Genomic DNA, 18,677 nt, shown 5'->3' on the forward strand with positions numbered 1-18,677 from the left:
TTATTGGCCAATCTCATGTTCCAGAGCCTCACGTGTCCCTCTAGTAAGCCGGACTCGGACCGCGGGGCATGACAGAGTCTCGTTCGTTAACAGAATTAAGCTTGCAATGTGTGCATCTGTTCTGTAGCTGGCATGGTTGAGGTTTCCCAGGTGGAGTCGAATTTAACTGTAGGCTCCACTCCTGGTGGTGCCCTTCTGGACATTCCTTTAAGGTTCAGCTTTGCAACCATACTGCCCACGTAAAACAAACACTTTGCCTTCATGAACGCTGTTTGGAGGGTCATGACTCGTGGGAATAACGCCGCCCAATCAGTTAACCTGCTAGAGAGATCCTTCATTGCTCCCAAGCATGACATCACACTCCCTAGGAGGAAGGTAATGCCACTGTGGCGACCGTACTCCTGGGGGCGACACAAGTGCACTGATGCCCAGCGACTGCTCGATGAATCTGCTGGTACATTGACCCAGACCACTACATTCCCCTCTCACGCTACACGGCCTGAATCTGACCCTGATGAAACTCAGGTTACCCTTCCCATATACAGTTCCATCTTACACGGTGACAAAGAGGAAGCTGCAGATGAAAGTGCAGGTTCGGCCCACCCGCCATCAGACACACCACTGTACTATCAGGGGCCCTGTGCCAGTGCCAGTGCCGTCGCCAACGAGTGGGCCCCCCCTGCTTGCTCAGGATCACAGCACTTGCAAGGTTGAAATACTGTGCAGCGAGATGGAAGATGGGGACGACGAGGAGTCCAGACTAGTCCAGGGATTCCCTAGCGAGGAGACTTATTTGATTGTTTTCAATGTTGGGACAGCAATTTTTGGGGAGCACTATACCCTGGAGAATGATAGATGGGGCCCACCATACACCGGAACATTCCAAAGGTGGACATCAGACACTGGAGCAGCATTTACAGGGCCCATTATACACTAGAGCATTAGAAATGGGGCCCATTATGTTTGGAGCATTATTTGGGCCCATAAGACAGTGGAGCTTCATCCATGGGGACCAACATATACTGTAGCATTATGTGGAGCTCATCATATACTGTTTCAAACATTATATGGGACCAATGATTCTGTATGGAGAAATAGATGGGCCTCGTCATGAGATGTAAAAAGTGAAGTATTTTTCATTGTACTATACCGCTATTTCTCTGCCGTATCGGAGCATGATCATTGATGAGTTGTGGTATGTGTTAAAGGGGCGCTCTTTCGCCCAGGGCACATGAAAACCTGCAGCCAGCCCTCCCCCCCACAACTTTAGCCAAATAACCCCCATTTTTCAGTGCGTAACTTGTATTATGAAGTTAATTAAGGTTGACAAGCTTAAGTAAGAAGAATTGATGCTTTTGGCATTCAAATGGGCACTGTAGGTGTGTTTCCTGTCCTCCTCTCACTGCTGACTTTTATTCCCCATTGACTTACATTGGGTTTCGTGTTTCGGGACGACCCCGACTTTTCCCTATAATCGGACGATCTTGCTCGACCCGACTTTTGGAAAAGTCGGGTTTCACGAAACGAAACGCGACCCTAAAAAACCAAAAGTCGCTCAACTCTACTCCTAACCTTGTGTGAAAAAAACAGCAGACATGGGTTCTTCTAAGCACCTACCTTGCACTTTGAAAATGGTGGAGGCCCATAAAGCAGGAGAAGGCTATAAGAATGCAGCAAAGCGTTTTCAAGTTGCCCTTCCCTCAGTTTGAAATGTAATTAAGATATGGCAGGTAACAGGAACAGTGGAGGTCAAGATAAAGTCTGGAAAACCAAGCAAAATTTCAGTGAGAGCTACTTGTAGGATTGCTAGAGAGGCAAGGTGGAACTCCTGCTTGACTGCAAAAGACCTTCAGAAAGATTTCGTAGGCTCTGGAGTTGTGGCACATTGTTTTACTGTTCAGAGACACCTACAGAAATATGACCTTCATGAAAGAGTAATCGGAAGAAAACCTCTCCAGCAACCACACCATAAAACTCAGCGTCAGAAGTATGTAAAAGAACATCTAAACAAGTCTGATGCTTTTTGGAAACAAGTCCTGTAGACCAATGAGGTTAATATATAACTCTTTATCCACAATGATTAAACGTATGTGTAGAGAAAAAAAGGGCACAGAATTTCCGGAAAAGAATATCTCGCCAACCATTAAGCATGAGGGTGGATCAATCATGCTTTGGGGTTCTGTTGCAGCCCATGGCACGGGAAAGATTTCACAGGTAGAGGGAACAATGGATTCAATTAAATTTCACTAACTTCTTGATTAAAACATAACACCATCTGTGAAAAAGGTGAAGTTTAAAATAGGATGGCTCCTACAAATGGATAATGATCCTAAATACACGTCAAAATCCACAATAGACTACATCAAAAGGCGCAAGCTGAAGGTTTTACAATGGCCCTCACAGTCCCCTGATCTAAACATCATTGCAATTCTGTGGCTAGATTTCATAATGGCAGTGCATGCAAATTGACCCAGGAATCTCACAGAACTGAAAGGATTTTCCAAGGAACAATGCATGAAAATCCCCCAAACAAGAATTGAAAGACTCTTGGCCGACTACAAAAAGTGTTTACAAGCTGTGATACTTGAAAAAAGGGGGTGCTACTAGGTAATAACTATACAACAGTCCATTTTGCTTTTTGTAATTTTTAAAATGTAAAAGATTAAAAAATATATATTTTTGCCTAAAATGCATAGGAAATGTGTCATCTTTAACTTCAGTCCTTTGAGAGATCATTTCATCTTCAGCTTGCTTAAATGTTTACAATAATAGTAATTTTGACCAGGGGTGCCCAAACTTATACATGCCACTATTTATATTCACGTATAGTTATTTCTCACTGTTGTTAAAGAACTACGGCGCTCCTCTTTCCCTCTGTCTCCAGATTCTTTCTCTTTGCTTCACGTGTGGAAGAAGCTGTCAGCCATACAAGACATTGGCCGTGCTTCATAGTTTGTGTTTATTAAGTCACTTCCCTTATTTTTCGGACCATAAGATGCACTTTTTTCCCAAAAATTTTTTGGGGAAAGTGGGGGGTGCGTCTTATGGTCGCAATGTACTAACCTCCGAGGCTGGTGCGGGTGCCGTGGGGGCTCTGTAGTGCGGTGGTGGCAGCGGGCTGTGCTCCGGTGCAGGGGTAGCGGCTCTCTGTGCTCCGGTGCAGGGGCGGCGGCTCCGCCGGCATTTCCTCCAAGCCAGGAGGCCCCCGCACATCCCTTGCTGGCCGCCGCCATGTTGCGGTGGCCTCCAGGAAGATGGCCGCCGGACCGGGGACGGCGCATGCGCAGGTTCAGATCTCGTCCCGAGATCTCGGGGTCGAGATTAAAATCTGGGCAACGAGATCTCGTCCCCCGAGTTCTGAACCTGCGCATGCGCCGTCCCCGGACCGGCGGCCATCTTCCCGGCGTCCATGTTCCCGGAGGCCACCGCAACATGGCGGCGGCCAGCAAGGGATGTGCGGGGGCCTCCGGGCTTGGAGGAAATGCCGGCGGAGCTGCCGCCCCTGCATCGGAGCACAGAGAGCCGCCAACCTCACCCCACAGAGCCCACCTGCCCCAGCACAGCACAGCTGACCCAGCACAGCACAGCTGACCCAGCACAGCACAGCTGCCGCTGCCCCAGCCCAGCTTCCCCAGCACAGCCCAGCTGCCCCAGCACAGCCCACCTGCCCCAGCACAGCCCAGCCCACCTGCCCCAGTACAGCCCAGCTGCTACAGCACAACCAACCTGCCGCCACCGCTCGAGCCTGGACCACTAAATGACCCCTGTGACCACTCCTCCACCTGTGCCGGATCCCTTCCCAGGTAAGCTGAATTCGGACTGTAAGACGGACCCCCATTTGACACATTATTATTTTTTTCCCTATTTTCCTTCTGAAAATTGGGGTGCGTCTTATGGTCTGGTGCGTCTTATAGTCCGAAAAATACGGTATTTAATTTTTATTTTTGTAAATGCTGCAATTGATAAATTGGCTTAAAACATCTGGAATCGCAATAACAGGTAAGCACATAGAAAGCATACTTAAAAAAAGTAAAAAAAAGATGCAAATAGATTAAGGGTATGTGCACAGGTTGCGGATTCTACTGCGGATCCGCAGCGGATTTGGCCCTGTGGGTCCGCAGCAGATTCTCCTGCATTGTACAGTACCATTATATACTATGTAAATTGAAAACCGCTGTACACATGCTGCGGAAAAATCCGCGCGGAAACGCAGGTTCATTAAAGCAGCATGTCAATTCTTTGTGCGGATCTGCAGTGTTTCTGCACCCATTGACTTGCATTGAGTAGGGCACATCCGCAGCAAAACCGCAGGTCTAAAAAAGATCTGCGGTTTTGCTGCGGATGAAACGCTGCAGATCGGGAGGGGGGAAGAGTGTGGGAGGAGTGTGGGCAGTGAATGTGTGTGTATGGTGTGTGGGCAGTGACTGTGTGTGTGTATGGTGTGTGGGCCTGAGTGTGTGTCTGTGTGGGTCTACGGGGGTTGCCGGGGCTGTCCGGGGGTCTGCATGCAGGCATCGTCCGATGGGACGACAAGTCCCGTTGGGCTATGCCTGCTACACTGACAGTGAGTGACACATTAGCCAATTGTGGGACAGTAGTAGTCTCATCATCCGGCTAATGTGTTGAATGTAAAAAACAAACAAAAAAACATACAGAACATGCACCATACAACATACATATAACACATAACACAGTACATACTTACCAATCACCTAATTTCCCAAAAGCCCTCGTCTCCTTTAATAAAAATAACATAATAAACCAAACTATACTTACCTTTCCACCATATTCCAATTAATAACGAAGGTCCCACAACAATCTCCCCTATAGAACAGTGACGTCAGTTGATGTCACTGCTCTACAGGGGCTCCAGCGATGAAATGACAGGCGGAGGTAATCCTTCGCTGTGTGTCCCTCCGCCGCCAGGAAAGACGTCCAGTAACCCTAACCCTAATTCTCACGCAGCATTGCTGTAAAGTGAGGCCCTGAACTCAGGTAACCTCAGTGATGCACTGCAGGAGCCATTGTCTCCTGTCAGTTCATCACTGGGAGGCCCTATAGAGCAGTGACATCACCTAATGTCACTGTTCAATAGGGTAAATCGTTATTCAATGGACTGCGTCGGACAGTGAGTATACGATTTATTTTTTTGCTTTTTATTACAGGAGATCGAGGGCGTCTCTTGGATTCGGGAGTGCAATAAAAATATGAAAACCGTATCGTGTTTTTTTTCATTAAAATACTTTATTCTTATGTGTGTGCTTTTTTTAACCCTTTAAAACTATAAGATTTATAATGGATAGGTGTCTTATTGATGCCTCTCCAGTATTAACCGGGCTTAATGTCACCTTACAATAGCAAGGTGACATTAACCCCTTTTTACCCCATATCCCACCGCTACACAGGAGTGGGTAGAGACGGGCTAAGTGCCAGAATTGGCGCATCTTAGAGATGCGCCATTTCTGGGGCAGCTGTGGGCTGGTAGTTGTAGCCGGTGGGGGGGCAATATCCATGCCCCCTTCCTAGGCTATGAATATCAGCCTAGTCTTTCCGGCTATAAACTATAGGGGAACCCCACGTCTTTTTTTTTTTTTTTTTTTTTTTGGGGGGGGGGGGGGGGGCCCTATTTTAATAGCCAGTAAAGGCTATGCAGACAGCTGCGGGCTGATTTTCATAGCCTGGGAAGGGGCCATGGGTATTACCCCCTTCCTAGGCTACAAATACTGGCCCCCGGCCGTCGGCTTTCCCCCTCTGGCGCAGAAAATTGCACGGGAGCCCATGCCATTTTTTTTTCTTAATTTTTTTTTTTTTTTTTTATAAATGAAACATGTTCATTAATAAACATGGATATGGAAATATCTATGGATATATGTATAGATATACCGATAGATAGAGCTATCCATATATCTGTCTATCTGTGTGTAATGGAGTGTAGGTTGGACAAATGTATAAGGGGAGGTTGGACTGAAATGACATCATAAATATTTTTTTTTTGTTTTGTTAAATAACATATCTTTATTTAGCTTACAAAAACGCATACAAATCCGCATCAAATCCATTGCAAAAACACATAAAAAACGCATCTGCGGTTTCTGCCAAGAGATGCGGATTTTGTGCAGAAAAATCCACAGTAGAATCCTCAACGTGTGCACATACCCTAATGAATCATGTGCAAACAAATCAAAAGGGCAAAAGCACACAAAACTAGAGAAACAGGTGCAAACATAATAACAAATCGGGGCCATTGCACAGCTCTGTGACAGTTGTTATTGGAGGTAGAGAGTGCTTGTCCAGGATTGTGTGTGAACAGTATTACAAATCAGCAGGGGTTAACTTGGCCTCTCTGCTGCCTGAGGCGAACTGCAAAATGGCGCTCCCCTGTAGTAAAATCAGTACAAATAAATCTGATTAATTCTTTACTAGCCTACCCAGATGCACATGTAAAATACATACACTTTAAAATAGGAATATATTTGAAACCTTGATCTTTACACTTCTTCAGGGACTCAATGCCGCCTGAGGCGAAGTGATCAACTTGCTTCATTTTAGGTGCACCCCTGGCCGGGGAACAGTGCTTACTGTAGCGCTTCTTTCCCAGCAGCCGTCCGTGTGGGACTGATGCGGCACACAGTTGCCACACGTATTACACACATGGACACGGATATCTCCACTACTGGTTTTACCTGTACCGGAAATATCGGGATGTGTGAAACCAGCCTAAAGCCACATTCACACGTTCAGTATATTTGTAAGCCAAATCGGGAGTGGGTGAGAAATCCAGAAGTGGTGGCATGTTTTTATTATACTTTTCCTCTGATTGTTCCACTCCTGGTTTTGGCCTTCAAATACTGAGGTAAAATATTGAACGTGTGAACGTGGCCTGATAGAGGGTTCTGCTACTTCTGACTTCCCACAGACAGAAGCTGCAGTCACAAGATGGTGCAGATAAAAGGTGGAGACGGTGACAATATACACAGGATCTCTCTATACAATATCAGTGTACAGGTAATACAGTGATCACCAGTGACATTACACACAGGAGCTCTGTATGTAGTGTACAGGTAATATAGTGATCACCGGTGACATTAAACACAGGAGCTCTGTGTATAGTGTCAGTGTACAGATAATACAGTGATCACCGGTGACATTATACACAGGAGCTCTGTATATAGTGTCAGTGTATAGGTAATACAGTGATCACCGGTGACATTATACACAGGAGCTGTGTATATGGGTCGCCCTCTCAGGGCTGTGGGGTACTCTGTACCAGGCCGGTCTCTCATAGGGGAATGTCACAGCAGCGGTGACTCGGTCTGTGGCCCTGGGCGCCCATGTAAAAGGGGATTAAGTGATGGATTAAAGTTTATTAGGAAATGATTCGTGACGCCACCTGTGGTGTTCGGCAATGGAGATGTTAAGCCGACGCTGCAAGAAGATCCTCTGGGACAGATGGTGTAGTGCAGCAATGATGATGTGGCCCTCCACAGGTAGAGCTGTAGTCCCAGGGCAGAGTAGATGAAGTGACGGCGAGGGGGGAGACGTGGATGGTGCAGTATTAGGCACAAAAATGTAGCAGTACTGAGTGGGTTGGCGCAGGAATAAGCGGAGGACACCAGGGCATGTAGTTCCAAAGCTTTACTCACAGTCTGTTGTGCAAACAGGTGCCCGCATACGTGCTGTGTCCTCCAGGTCCGGGGCTCAGCCAACCTCCACGCAAGATGAAGTGCTCCCTTCCAACACTCCGCCAACATATGTGCCTTTTCTGAACGTCTTCCTTTTGCGCCTATAGTGAAGTACTCTCAGTACTGAGTTACACTGGAGTTCCTCCTGTCAGATGTTCCTATGAACTCTACTTGTACGGCAGACAGCTGTAGCCTGCTTCGGGGACTCCTTGCTACTAAGTCCCGGCTCTCTCGTTGCTGTTGTGCCTCCAAGTCTGGTGTGGGAATAAAGTGGTGACAACTTCTATTCCTCCGGTGTCTGTCGCAGGACCATTAGTATCCATACAACCTCGGGGACCGGACCCCGGCCTTGTGCTGTGAACTTGGGAAGGGTTCTGCTGTAACCCTAATCCTTAGTCCTCCTCTCCTTATGTTCCGTACTAATCCTTCCTTCTTATGGAGAGAGTCAGGCTTTCCATCAATGTTCCTCTCCTGTGCCAGCGGACCCAGGTCACTGAGGTTGGCTGCAGCACTTCCTTCATCCATCCCACTCAGGGGATCTTCACTCCTCCACTGACTCTGTCAGACTGACTAAATCCTAAACTTTTCCCGCTCTTTTGGTGCCAACTAAATTCCACCCGCCTCCCAGCACGCTTCATGTTCCAAGCAGGGAGCCACCAAAGGGTGCTATGCTACACTACTGTGTTGTGTGGGATGCAGGTGTTGGAGCGTGGTCAGGTGTCTCCACCTTACCTGAATGGTGGGGCACCACACCTCAGGAGGAGGTGCAGTACCTCTGTGGCGACTGAACCCTCAGGGGCGCCACATACCCCCCCATTAAATACAGCATGTTTGCGGGCTGCAAGTGAAACAAAGGTAGACAAATAAGGAACATGCAAAAAATTTTTAAATGCTTAATAAACAATTCTTATCTAAACTTCCCAATATGGGAGGCACTGACTCTTAAATGTTACAAACAATTTAACTATCTGTGTCGAAATATAGTACCTAATTAAAGTGCTATTGGCAGTAAACTCACTACCAGTTCAAGTATTATCATTAACACATTTCTTTCACCTTTTACTATTACTTTTAGATTCTCGGTGACAACCGCCGATGCCTGGTTCATCACCTGCATTTTCAATCTTCATTCAAATTTTCATCTTTATTCACACATTAACAGGAGTCTATACTCTGCAAAACATTCACTATTAGTCTGATTCCTAGATCTCATGACCAACTATATCCTATATAAAATCTGTTCTATTTCTTTATTAAACACTATCACTATTTACTTCAATTATGTAAAGTAGACACTGATCCAGCCAAGATGTCTAGAAATGTCCCTATTAAAGCAGGTCTATGTAAAACCAAGAAAGGGCACCTAAAGAGGTGCAACTATTTACAGGACAGTTCTGGATCATTTATTGTCCATGATCTGACAGATCAAGTATAAAAGGCTGCCAAGGAAACTGGGCAAACTGGAATAACATGATGAACAAAACCAAAAATGAAAAAGGCATAACAGTGCCTATACCCTCCTGGGTAATAGTTAGTTACTGATGCTTAATGATGGTCTCCTCCTGGGGTGGTGGAAGCGGGTCGCTTGGGCTGCTTCCAGGGGAGAACTGAAGGACATCCTCTTCTTGCTGATTGTCCACAATTTGCAGGTATTCCCTCTCCCAGGAAGTGAGGTTGGTATCTGCCTGTGTAAATGGAATGGCAACGGGAGTAACTGCTGCCTGTGAGGGTAGCATTTCAGCTGCTGCTGGTGGTATCTCTGCTGCCAATGATTCTGCAGGAGTTGCAGCTGGTACCAATGGATATTGTTCCCCAGTTTCAGGTGGCACCACAGTTAGCAGTGCTATTGCCTTGGTTTTTGGCCTAACGTCTGGTGGCACCGATGTCTGTGGCCGCTTGTAAGGTGAAAGGCGAATGTTCAGAATCTGCGGCAAAGGGAACCCGTGATGCATATTAATACCCGTCTGCTGTTCAAACTCTTCCACCGAACACATAAGATGCCGAATGGGACGTGTCTGCTCCAGTCTTACTCTTTTCAGCAGGGATTTCTTCCACTTCCCCATCGCAGTCAGCTTAGTGTCTCTAAATTGGGAGCATAGCTCTTCCATTTGTCCCATGTGGAGTTCGAGCATGCCGGCCGCAGTGCATGAAAACTCAGGGGGTAACCCGTTGGCAGGGGTGGCGGCCATACCTGGAGCCTCCCAGCGGTGCACGATGTTCACTAGAGTTGCCCGTCCCAAGATTGGAGACGATGGCGGGGCAGATGGTGGCTCAGGGTCCGCAGGGGTCTCCAGTGGGACCTGCGCAGCCACGTCAGGTCCAGGCAGGAGCTCAACTTCCTCCGCTTCAGCCTCCAGGCCCCCTGAGAACTTCTCATGACAGGCCGCGCTCAGTGGTGATTGCAGCGTGGAGATGGAGACAGGCGCCGCCGGTGACAGGGCAGCGGCTGTAGGTTCCACAGGTGCTGCCTGGGGGAGATCTTGTGCAGCAGCGGCGGGTACCGTGGATGAAGGTACCGGTAACATAGCAGCGACGGCGGGTACCAATGACGCAGGTACCGGTGATGGAGGTACCGATGGTGTAGGCCCCTCCCGGGCGTGCTGCCAGTTCATGATCCAGAGCGCCTCCTGTCTCAACCGCAGATGGTGGGTCAGCTGACCAATCTCATCCTCCAGCTGCTGGCAGTTCATGGTGGAAGTCGGATCGGAGCCTTCAGCCAATGCGTCGGGGAGGTTCAGCTCAACCTCCTTGCGCTGTTCGGGCCTCCCTCCATCTTCAATCATGGCGTTCTGGCGTTCTTCGTCCCTCCTGGCCTCTTTTCCTGCCACCGGCTCTCGCTCCTCCTTCTGGGGGCGGTGTCTTCTTCCTACTCCTCCATACCAAGCGAGTATCCGAACCTCTCGGGGGGGGGCATGTTGCAGTTGCATAGAAGTTCAGGCAGGGGAGGCCCAGGACAGTTCGCGGTCTTTTCTTAGGACCACCCATGTTGTCACACCCTTCTTCACCGCGCCGACGGCCATTTTGAGAGTCCATTTTACAGTCTATTAATTTGGTTACTCTGCACATTCTCAACAATGTTTAAGTCCGATAAAACTCAGGCACACAGAACCCGGTGGCACCGGGCTTCGTCATCCTGTTCGTGACGCCAAAAATGGGTCGCCCTCCCAGGGCTGTGGGGTACTCGGTACCGGGCCGGTCTCTCAGAGGGGAATGTCACAGCAGCGGTGACCCGGTCCGTGGCCCTGGGCGCACATGTAAAAGGGGATTAAGTGATGGAATAAAGTTTATTAGGAAATGATTAGTGACGCTCCTGTGGTGTTCGGCAATGGAGATGTTAAGCCGACGCTGCAAGCAGATACTCTGGGACAGATGGTGTAGTGTAGCAATGATGGTGTGGCCCTCCACAGGTAGGGCTGTAGTCCCAGGGCAGAGTAGATGAAGTGACGGCGAGGGGGGAGGCGTAGATGGTGCAGTGTTAGGCACAAAGATGTAGCAGTGCTGAGTGGGTTGGCGCAGGAATAAGCGGAGGACACCAGGGCATGTAGTTCCAAAGCTTTACTCACAGTCTGTTGTGCATACAGGTGCCCGCATCCGTGCTGTGTCCTCCAGGTCCGGGGCTCAGCCAACCTCCAGGCAAGATGAAGTGCTCCCTTCCAACACTCCGCCAACATATGTGCCTTTTCTGAACATCTCCCTTTTGCGCCTATAGTGAAGTACTCTCAGTACTGAGTTACACTGGAGTTCCTCCTGTCAGATGTTCCTATGAACTCTACTTGTACGGCACACAGCTGTAGCCTGCTTCGGGGACTCCTTGCTACTAAATCCCGGCTCTCTCTCGTTGCTGTTGTGCCCCCAAGTCTGGTGTGGGAATAAAGTGGTGACAAGTTCTATTCCTCCGGTGTCTGTCGCAGGACCATTAGTATCCATACAGCCTCGGGGACCGGACCCCGGCCTTGCACTATGAACTTGGGAAGGGTTCTGCTCTAACCCTAATCCTTAGTCCTCCTCTCCTTACGTTCTGTACTAATCCTTCCTTCTTATGGAAAGAGTCAGGCTTTCCATCAATGTTCCTCTCCTGTGCCAGCGGACCCAGGTCACTGCGCGCTGGTAACTAACGAACACAGCGACGCCAGCTGATCGCTGGTGAAGCTGTCTGTGTGACAGCTCACTAGCGATCACATAGAGGCTTACCAGCGATCCTGACACGTTGATATCGTTGTCGGGATCGCTGGTAAGTCGCTATGTGTGACTCCAGCTTTACTCTCACTAAATACATCAGAAACATCAGCCAAATAATCAGGAATATCATGAGACTGGGGAGAGGTGGAAAAAACAGGAGTGTCACTAAGAACACAATGGAAACCCCAACTCACCACAGACACAGATTTCCAATCCAAAACAGGATTATGAGTTTGCAACCAGGGAAAACCCAGAACAATAGTATCATGCAAATTGTGCAACACCAAAAATTTACAATTTTCTTGGTGGTCCGGGGCGACCCGCATTATCACCTGGGTCCAAAACTGGGGTTTAGTGTCCACCAAAGGAGTAGTATCAATACCCGTTTAAGCATGCCGTCATACATCCACTACTTAAAAAACCATCCATCGACCAAAACTGTGCCGCTAACTATAGACCTGTCTCTAATCTTCCCTTCATCTCTAAACTCCTGGAACGCCTGGTCCACTCCCGTCTTATCCGCTATCTCTTTGATAACTCTCTTCTCGACCCTCTCCAATCCGGTTTCCGCTCTTTACACTCTACTGAAACTGCCCTCATTAAAGTCTCTAATGATCTACTAACAGCTCAATCAAATGGTAATTACTCCATGCTAATTCTCTTGGATCTCTCTGCAGCATTCGACACTGTGGATCATCAGCATCTCCTCACTATGCTACATTCCATTGACCTCAAGGACACCGTTCTCTCCTGGTTCTCCTCCTATCTCTCTGACCGCTCCTTTACTGTATCTTTTGCTGGCTCCTCCTCCTCTCATCTTCCCCTTACTGTTGGGGTTCCTCAAGGATCAGTCCTAGACCCCCTCATCTTCTCTTTGTATACTGCCCCTATTGGTCAAACAATCAGTAGATTTGGCTTCCAGTACCATCTTTATGTTGACGACACCCAATTATACGCTTCTTCTCCTGACATCACGCCAGCCTTTCTAGAAAATACCGGCGATTATCTAAACGCTGTGTCTAACATCATGTCTTCACTATATCTGAAACTGAAACTGTCAAAGACTGAACTCCTTGTGTTTCCTCCCGCTACTAATGTACCTATACCCGACATTGCCATTTCCATGTGTGGTTCCACTATTACTCCCCAGCAACATGCCCGCTGTCTTGGGGTCATACTTGACTCCGAGCTTTCCTTTGTCCCCCACATACGATCACTGGCTCGCTCTTGTCATCTGCACCTCTAAAACATTTCTAGAATTCGACCTTTTCTTACATTTGACTCCGCAAAAACTCTTACTGTTTCTCTTATTCATTCTCGTCTCAACTTTTGTAACTCTCTTCTAATCGGTCTCCCTCTTACCAAACTCTCCCCCCTCCAATCTGTCTTGAATGCTGCTGCCAGGATCATATTCCTTGCCAATCGTTACACTGATGCCTCTACCTTGTGCCAGTCATTACACTGGCTACCCATCCACTCCAGAATCCAGTAAAAACTTATTACCCTCACCCACAAAGCTCTTCATGGCTCAGCACCACCCTACATCTCCTCCCTTGTTTCAGTATCCCATCCTACCCACGCCCTCTGTTCTGCTGATGACCTGAGGTTAGCATCCTCAATAATCAGAACCTGCCACTCCCGTCTCCAAGGCTATACATGTGCTGCGCCAATTCTTTGGAATGCACTTCCCAGGTCAATATGATTAGTCCCCAATCCCCATAATTTTAAGCATGCCCTGAAAACTCATTTATTCAGACTGGCCTACCGCCTCAGCACATTAACCTAATCTATCCCTATGTGGCACAACCAAAAGTTTTTACCATAACCAGGTTCCCCGCATCTTGTTCCCACATGCTTTATGCATCCATTAGCCCTCTGCATCTGTACTGTTACACACTTAACATTATGGTTGGTTCATACAATCAGGGCAACTGTTACCACCCACCTTTCATGTCTCCCTTTTTTCCTCATAGATTGTAAGCTTGCGAGCAGGGCCCTCATTCCTCTTGGTATCTGTTATGATCTATGTGATTATTGCTATGCTGTAATGTCTATTGTCTGTACAAGTCCCCACTGAAATATAAAGTGCTGCGGAATATGTCAGTGCTATAGAAATAAAATTTATTATTATTATTATTACCCCTCAAAGGGATAGGAGTCCGCAGGGGTATCATGGGAAAACCACAACATTTAGCAAAACCTAAATCCATCAAATTCAAAGCTGCTCCTGAATCTACAAAAGCCTTAGCGGAAAATGTAGACAAGGAGCAGATCAGAGTAATTGCCAAAAGGAACTTAGGTTGTGCACTGCCCACAGCAAATGTGTGTGCAAAACGCTTTTCTCGTTTAGGGCAGACAGAAATGGTATGAGAGGCGTCTCCACAGAAAAAACACAGCTTATAACGCCTTCTAAACTCCTGACGCTGCACCCTAGACAAAACCCTATCACATTGCATGGGTTCGGACGTTTGTTCAAAAGGCGGCAGTGCCTCTCGTGTAGTTTTACGTTCACGTAAATGCCGATCAACTTGAATGGCTAATGACATAGAATCATCAAGACCAGAGAGAACAGGAAATCCCACCATAACCTCTTTCACGGTTTCTGCCAAACCCTTCCGAAAGAGAGCTGCTAGGTAATCGTCATTCCATGTAGTAAGGACCGCCCACTTTTGGAATTTTTGACAGTATAACTCTGCAGAATCCTGACCTTGGTTCAATGTCAATAAGGTTTTCTCAGCTTGATCAATAGCATTAGGTTCATCATACAACAACCCCAAGGCTTGAAAAAATGCATCCACATTAGTCAGAATAGGATCTCCAGGTGTCAGAGAAAAAGCCCAATCCTGGGGATCGCCACGCAGCAAGGAGATGACAATTTTAACCTGCTGCACAGAGCTCCCCGATGAGTTAGGCTTCAAGGCAAGAAATAGTTTACAATTATTCTTAAAATTCAAAAATTTAGACCGATCCCCAGAAAACACACCAGGGGTAGGGATTTTTGGTTCATCAGCAGATGATTGAGCGAGATATGTGGAAATTCCCCGCACTTCAGCAGCGAGCTGCTCAACACGATCAGACAATTGCTTAATCTCCATTAAAGAAAAAAAATCCTCCTACGGCCCCAGAGAAAAAAAAATATATATATATAAAAAAATTCTGACACTTTTTTTTTTTTTTTTTTTTTACAATTCTTTCCTGCTTTTGAGTACCCTAGAATCTGCGGTTTAGGCTAATGATTCTGTTATGATTGGGTCACTGAGGAGGAGAGCAAGACCAAGCTAAGCCACAGAAAACCAGAGAGGTTGGTAACTAAGTGGATTGCAGACGCCTGATCCTATCCACACAACTAGCAGTAGCCGTGGAGCATATTAGTGGAACGCACTAAATATTAAAAAATAGAAAGTGCGTTTGCCGCCCGGGGTCCAATCGGATCAGGAGAAGGACCTGAGCACATGACTCTCGATCTCCAATGGGAGATCGTCTCGTGAGCATGCCCAGTAGCGGGACGAGAGGACTTAGCCTCTGGAGTGGCTTGCTGCAGGACAGCCTGCGCTGCTATTGCTGACCCAGAGGTGGCAGCAACAACCAGTCCTACAGAGCTGGTCTGAGCCGAGCGTCTGGGACGCCGAGATTGCTGTGCAGGCTTCTGAGTGGTTGGTGGAGAATGGGAGACCACTGGATGCAAGGCTCTGGATTCCTGCTGTGCAGCTGCAGGAACCCGACGCCTAACATTACTCCCCCCCTCTGAGCCTCGTTACGCTCAAAGGCCATGATCAGGAGTGGAGCGTGGATGTTCTCCACTGGCTCCCAGGTCCAGGCCTCTGGACCATGACTCTTCCAGTCCACCAAATAAAATTTTTTGCCACGCACAATCCTGCATCTCACAATGGCATTAACCTCAAACTCATCTGAAGACAAGTCTGATGACCCGGCAGAAGACTCGGAGAACCGGGCCATGTGAACAGGTTTGAGAAGGGACACGTGGAAGGCGTCAGAGATGGCTAAATGTGGTGGAAGAGCCAGGCGGTAGACCACCGAGCTGATTCGCTTGAGAACCTTAAAAGGTCCGATGTATCGCGGCGTGAACTTGGTGGACTTGGCCCGGAGCTTGATATTTCGAACAGAGAGCCACACCAAGTCGCTGGAGGAAAAGGTTGGAGCGGGGTGCCGATGTGTGTCGGCGGACGCCCTCATTCTTTCTTTAGAGGCTCAAATAGCATCCTGGGTGCGATCCCAAATGTTGTGAGCCTCCACTGCCCAGTCTGCCACCCTGGAATCAGTGGAGGACACTTGCATCGGGACAGGGATGCGCGGATGCTGGCCATAATTAATTAGGAACAGCGTCTGACCAGTGGAATCAGCCACTGCATTATTCAGGGCAAATTCAGCCCATGGTAGTAAGGATGCCCAGTCATCCTGCCTGGCAGAGACAAAATGTCGCAGGTACGTGACCAGAGTTTGGTTGGCTCTCAACCAACCCGTTCGTCTCGGGATGATAAGCGGAGGACAGATTTAGCTCAATACTGAGTAGACTGCAGAGCTCCCTCCAAAACCGAGACGCGAATTGGGGACCTCGGTCACTAACAATTTTGTCCGGCATGCCATGCAAACGGAATACATGTTTTATGAACAGTGTGGCAAGACCACGAGCGGAAGGCATCAGCGCGAGTGGCACCAGATGCACCATTTTAGAAAAATGGTCGGTGACCACCCAGATGACCATACTGCCACCTGACTTGGGCAGGCCAACCACAAAATCCATGCCAACCATCTCCCAAGGTCTGTCTGCCACCGGCAGAGGATAGAGTAACCCAGCCGGCCTCTGTCTAGAGGATCTGTTCCGCACACATGAGACGCATGCCTGTATGTATTCCTTCGTGTCCTGGGCCATGTGCGGCCACCAATAAGACCTTGCCAGGAGTTCTGTGGTCCGCTTATTGCCGAAGTGACCACCCACCCTGGCTGCATGTGCCCATGCGAGAACTTCCGGCTGTAGCTGAGGAGGGACAAAGTTCTTGCCCGGCGGCACTATAACAAATATATCGTGGCACTACTGCGTTGGTGCACAAAAGAAGGTTCCCACACCAGTATAGTTAATGAACAAAAAATTTTGGCACTCAACTTGTTGCAAAGTGAAGGTTTTATTTGCAGTCTCAAATGTTTAGACGCTTCGGCTTATACAATCAAGCCTTCATCAGTAAGCTGCAAATCAGATACAAGTGTACAACACAAGTCAGATGCTACATAATGTACAGTCAAACAGAATAACATCCAATGTATACCAAAACAAATTTATAATAGTGCAATAGTGATGGAAGGGATGGGTTGAGGTAAAGGGGAATGGGGAAGGGAAAAAGAAAAAAGCCTATAGGAAAAAAGGAAAGTGAAAAAAAAGGAAAGTGAAAAAAAGGGAAGGTTTATAACCTACCAAGACTGCTCTCATGGAAAGATTTGCAATGTATCTGGAGTGACAGAAAAATATATTTAATATGTTATGTCAAATTGTATGAGGAAATAGCATGAATCCAACAATAATCTGTCACTACTCACTCAGTATCAAGCCACCACTGTAATAATGGTGTGGATAATCTGATCCATGTTAGTAATCAATCTTGTTTATATCTTAAAAGATAAAAGGATAAGTAAAAAAGGATAAGGCCTGTTTCACAATTCCGTTTTTGTGTCCGCCAAACGGATCCGTTTCCGTTTTTTTGACGGAAACGGATGCCAACGGATCCGTTTTAACAAAACGGATCCGTTTTTTTGACGGATCCGCGGTAACCGTAATGGAAGTCTATGGGACAAAAAAAACGGATCCTGCAAAAAATGGCGGATCCGTTTTTTTACGGAAAACAACGGATTTTGATGGATTTGAAAAAACGGAAGTGTGAAACAGGCCTAAGTAAAAAAAGGGGGGGTAAAAATGTAATAGAAAGCTTCAATATAACTGCCCCATGTTTGTATAATAAGTGCAAATGAAGTATTGTAAATACCAACCGGTAATGATGTGTAACTGAACTGATGGGTAATATTGTAGTAAGATTCTATATGATGAGTCTGGGGACCATAAAAAAGATAAAGATATTACACTCGGTGTGCTCAAAATTGAAGTAGTCAACATGTCCCAATAAATCTACTCACTTAATATCAGGTTTGCAATCCCTTAAAAATTCATGCTCCATAGAATGGCGTTTACAACGCTGTGTGATGTAGCTGATGGGAAAAGTACATGAAGGGTTAAGTCCTGCTGCAGACTACTTGCTTATCTGTGTGTGCTGGGATGAGATGGGCTTACCATTGTGGCGTAGTGTGCCCTGGAGAACGCGGTAGCCACCGCTTGTGACCCGGGTGCCCATGGCTTGTAGTGTGGATGTTAAATAGGCAGTGGGCGGGAATCACTTGGACTGACAGGATCGCGTCACCGGAAGTGACGTTGCCGTTCATATGAACGAGCAGGCAGAGTGAAAGGAATGTAGGGGCGTGTTGTGGGAGGTGGCGCTGGAGTTCACGTCATCCCACTGTGTGTAAACAAGCGTCCGTATTCTCCAGAATCTTGCACAGGGAGAGAGCTTGTAGGAAAAAGAGAATAAGGGGATATGTATGAAGTGTTTGAATTGAGTGAGGGTCATCAAACAAAATGGATAGAATATGATCAATAAGATCAGTATACAAATTTTACCAATGTGTCATTCACTCATTAGACAGTATTAGAAGGGGTTGCATTATAGCTTCCTACAACTGAATGAGGTGGAATGTATCAATTGGTGTTCTAGATCAAGAGAGACATAATAGAATACAAAGTGGAAAATGGTTTAA

The 18,677-nt window shown here is 47.3% G+C and overlaps 1 protein-coding gene across 1 annotated transcript in view; it reads right to left on the reverse strand.

The window, feature by feature from the left end:
• Nucleotides 1–18,255, reverse strand: part of LOC141063466 (uncharacterized) — a 42,055-nt gene extending 23,800 nt beyond the window's left edge. Inside the window, exon 1 of the mRNA XM_073557509.1 lies at nt 18,157–18,255. Within this exon, the coding sequence (XP_073413610.1) occupies nt 18,157–18,217 (61 nt within the window). The 5' untranslated portion in view covers nt 18,218–18,255. The remainder of the gene's footprint in view (nt 1–18,156) is intronic.
• Between the last annotated feature and the right edge of the window lie 422 nt (nt 18,256–18,677).

This window comes from Dendrobates tinctorius, unplaced genomic scaffold, assembly GCF_039654945.1.
Source record: "Dendrobates tinctorius isolate UK_male_01 unplaced genomic scaffold, ASM3965494v1 ptg000250l, whole genome shotgun sequence".
NCBI classification, from domain to species: domain Eukaryota; kingdom Metazoa; phylum Chordata; class Amphibia; order Anura; family Dendrobatidae; genus Dendrobates; species Dendrobates tinctorius.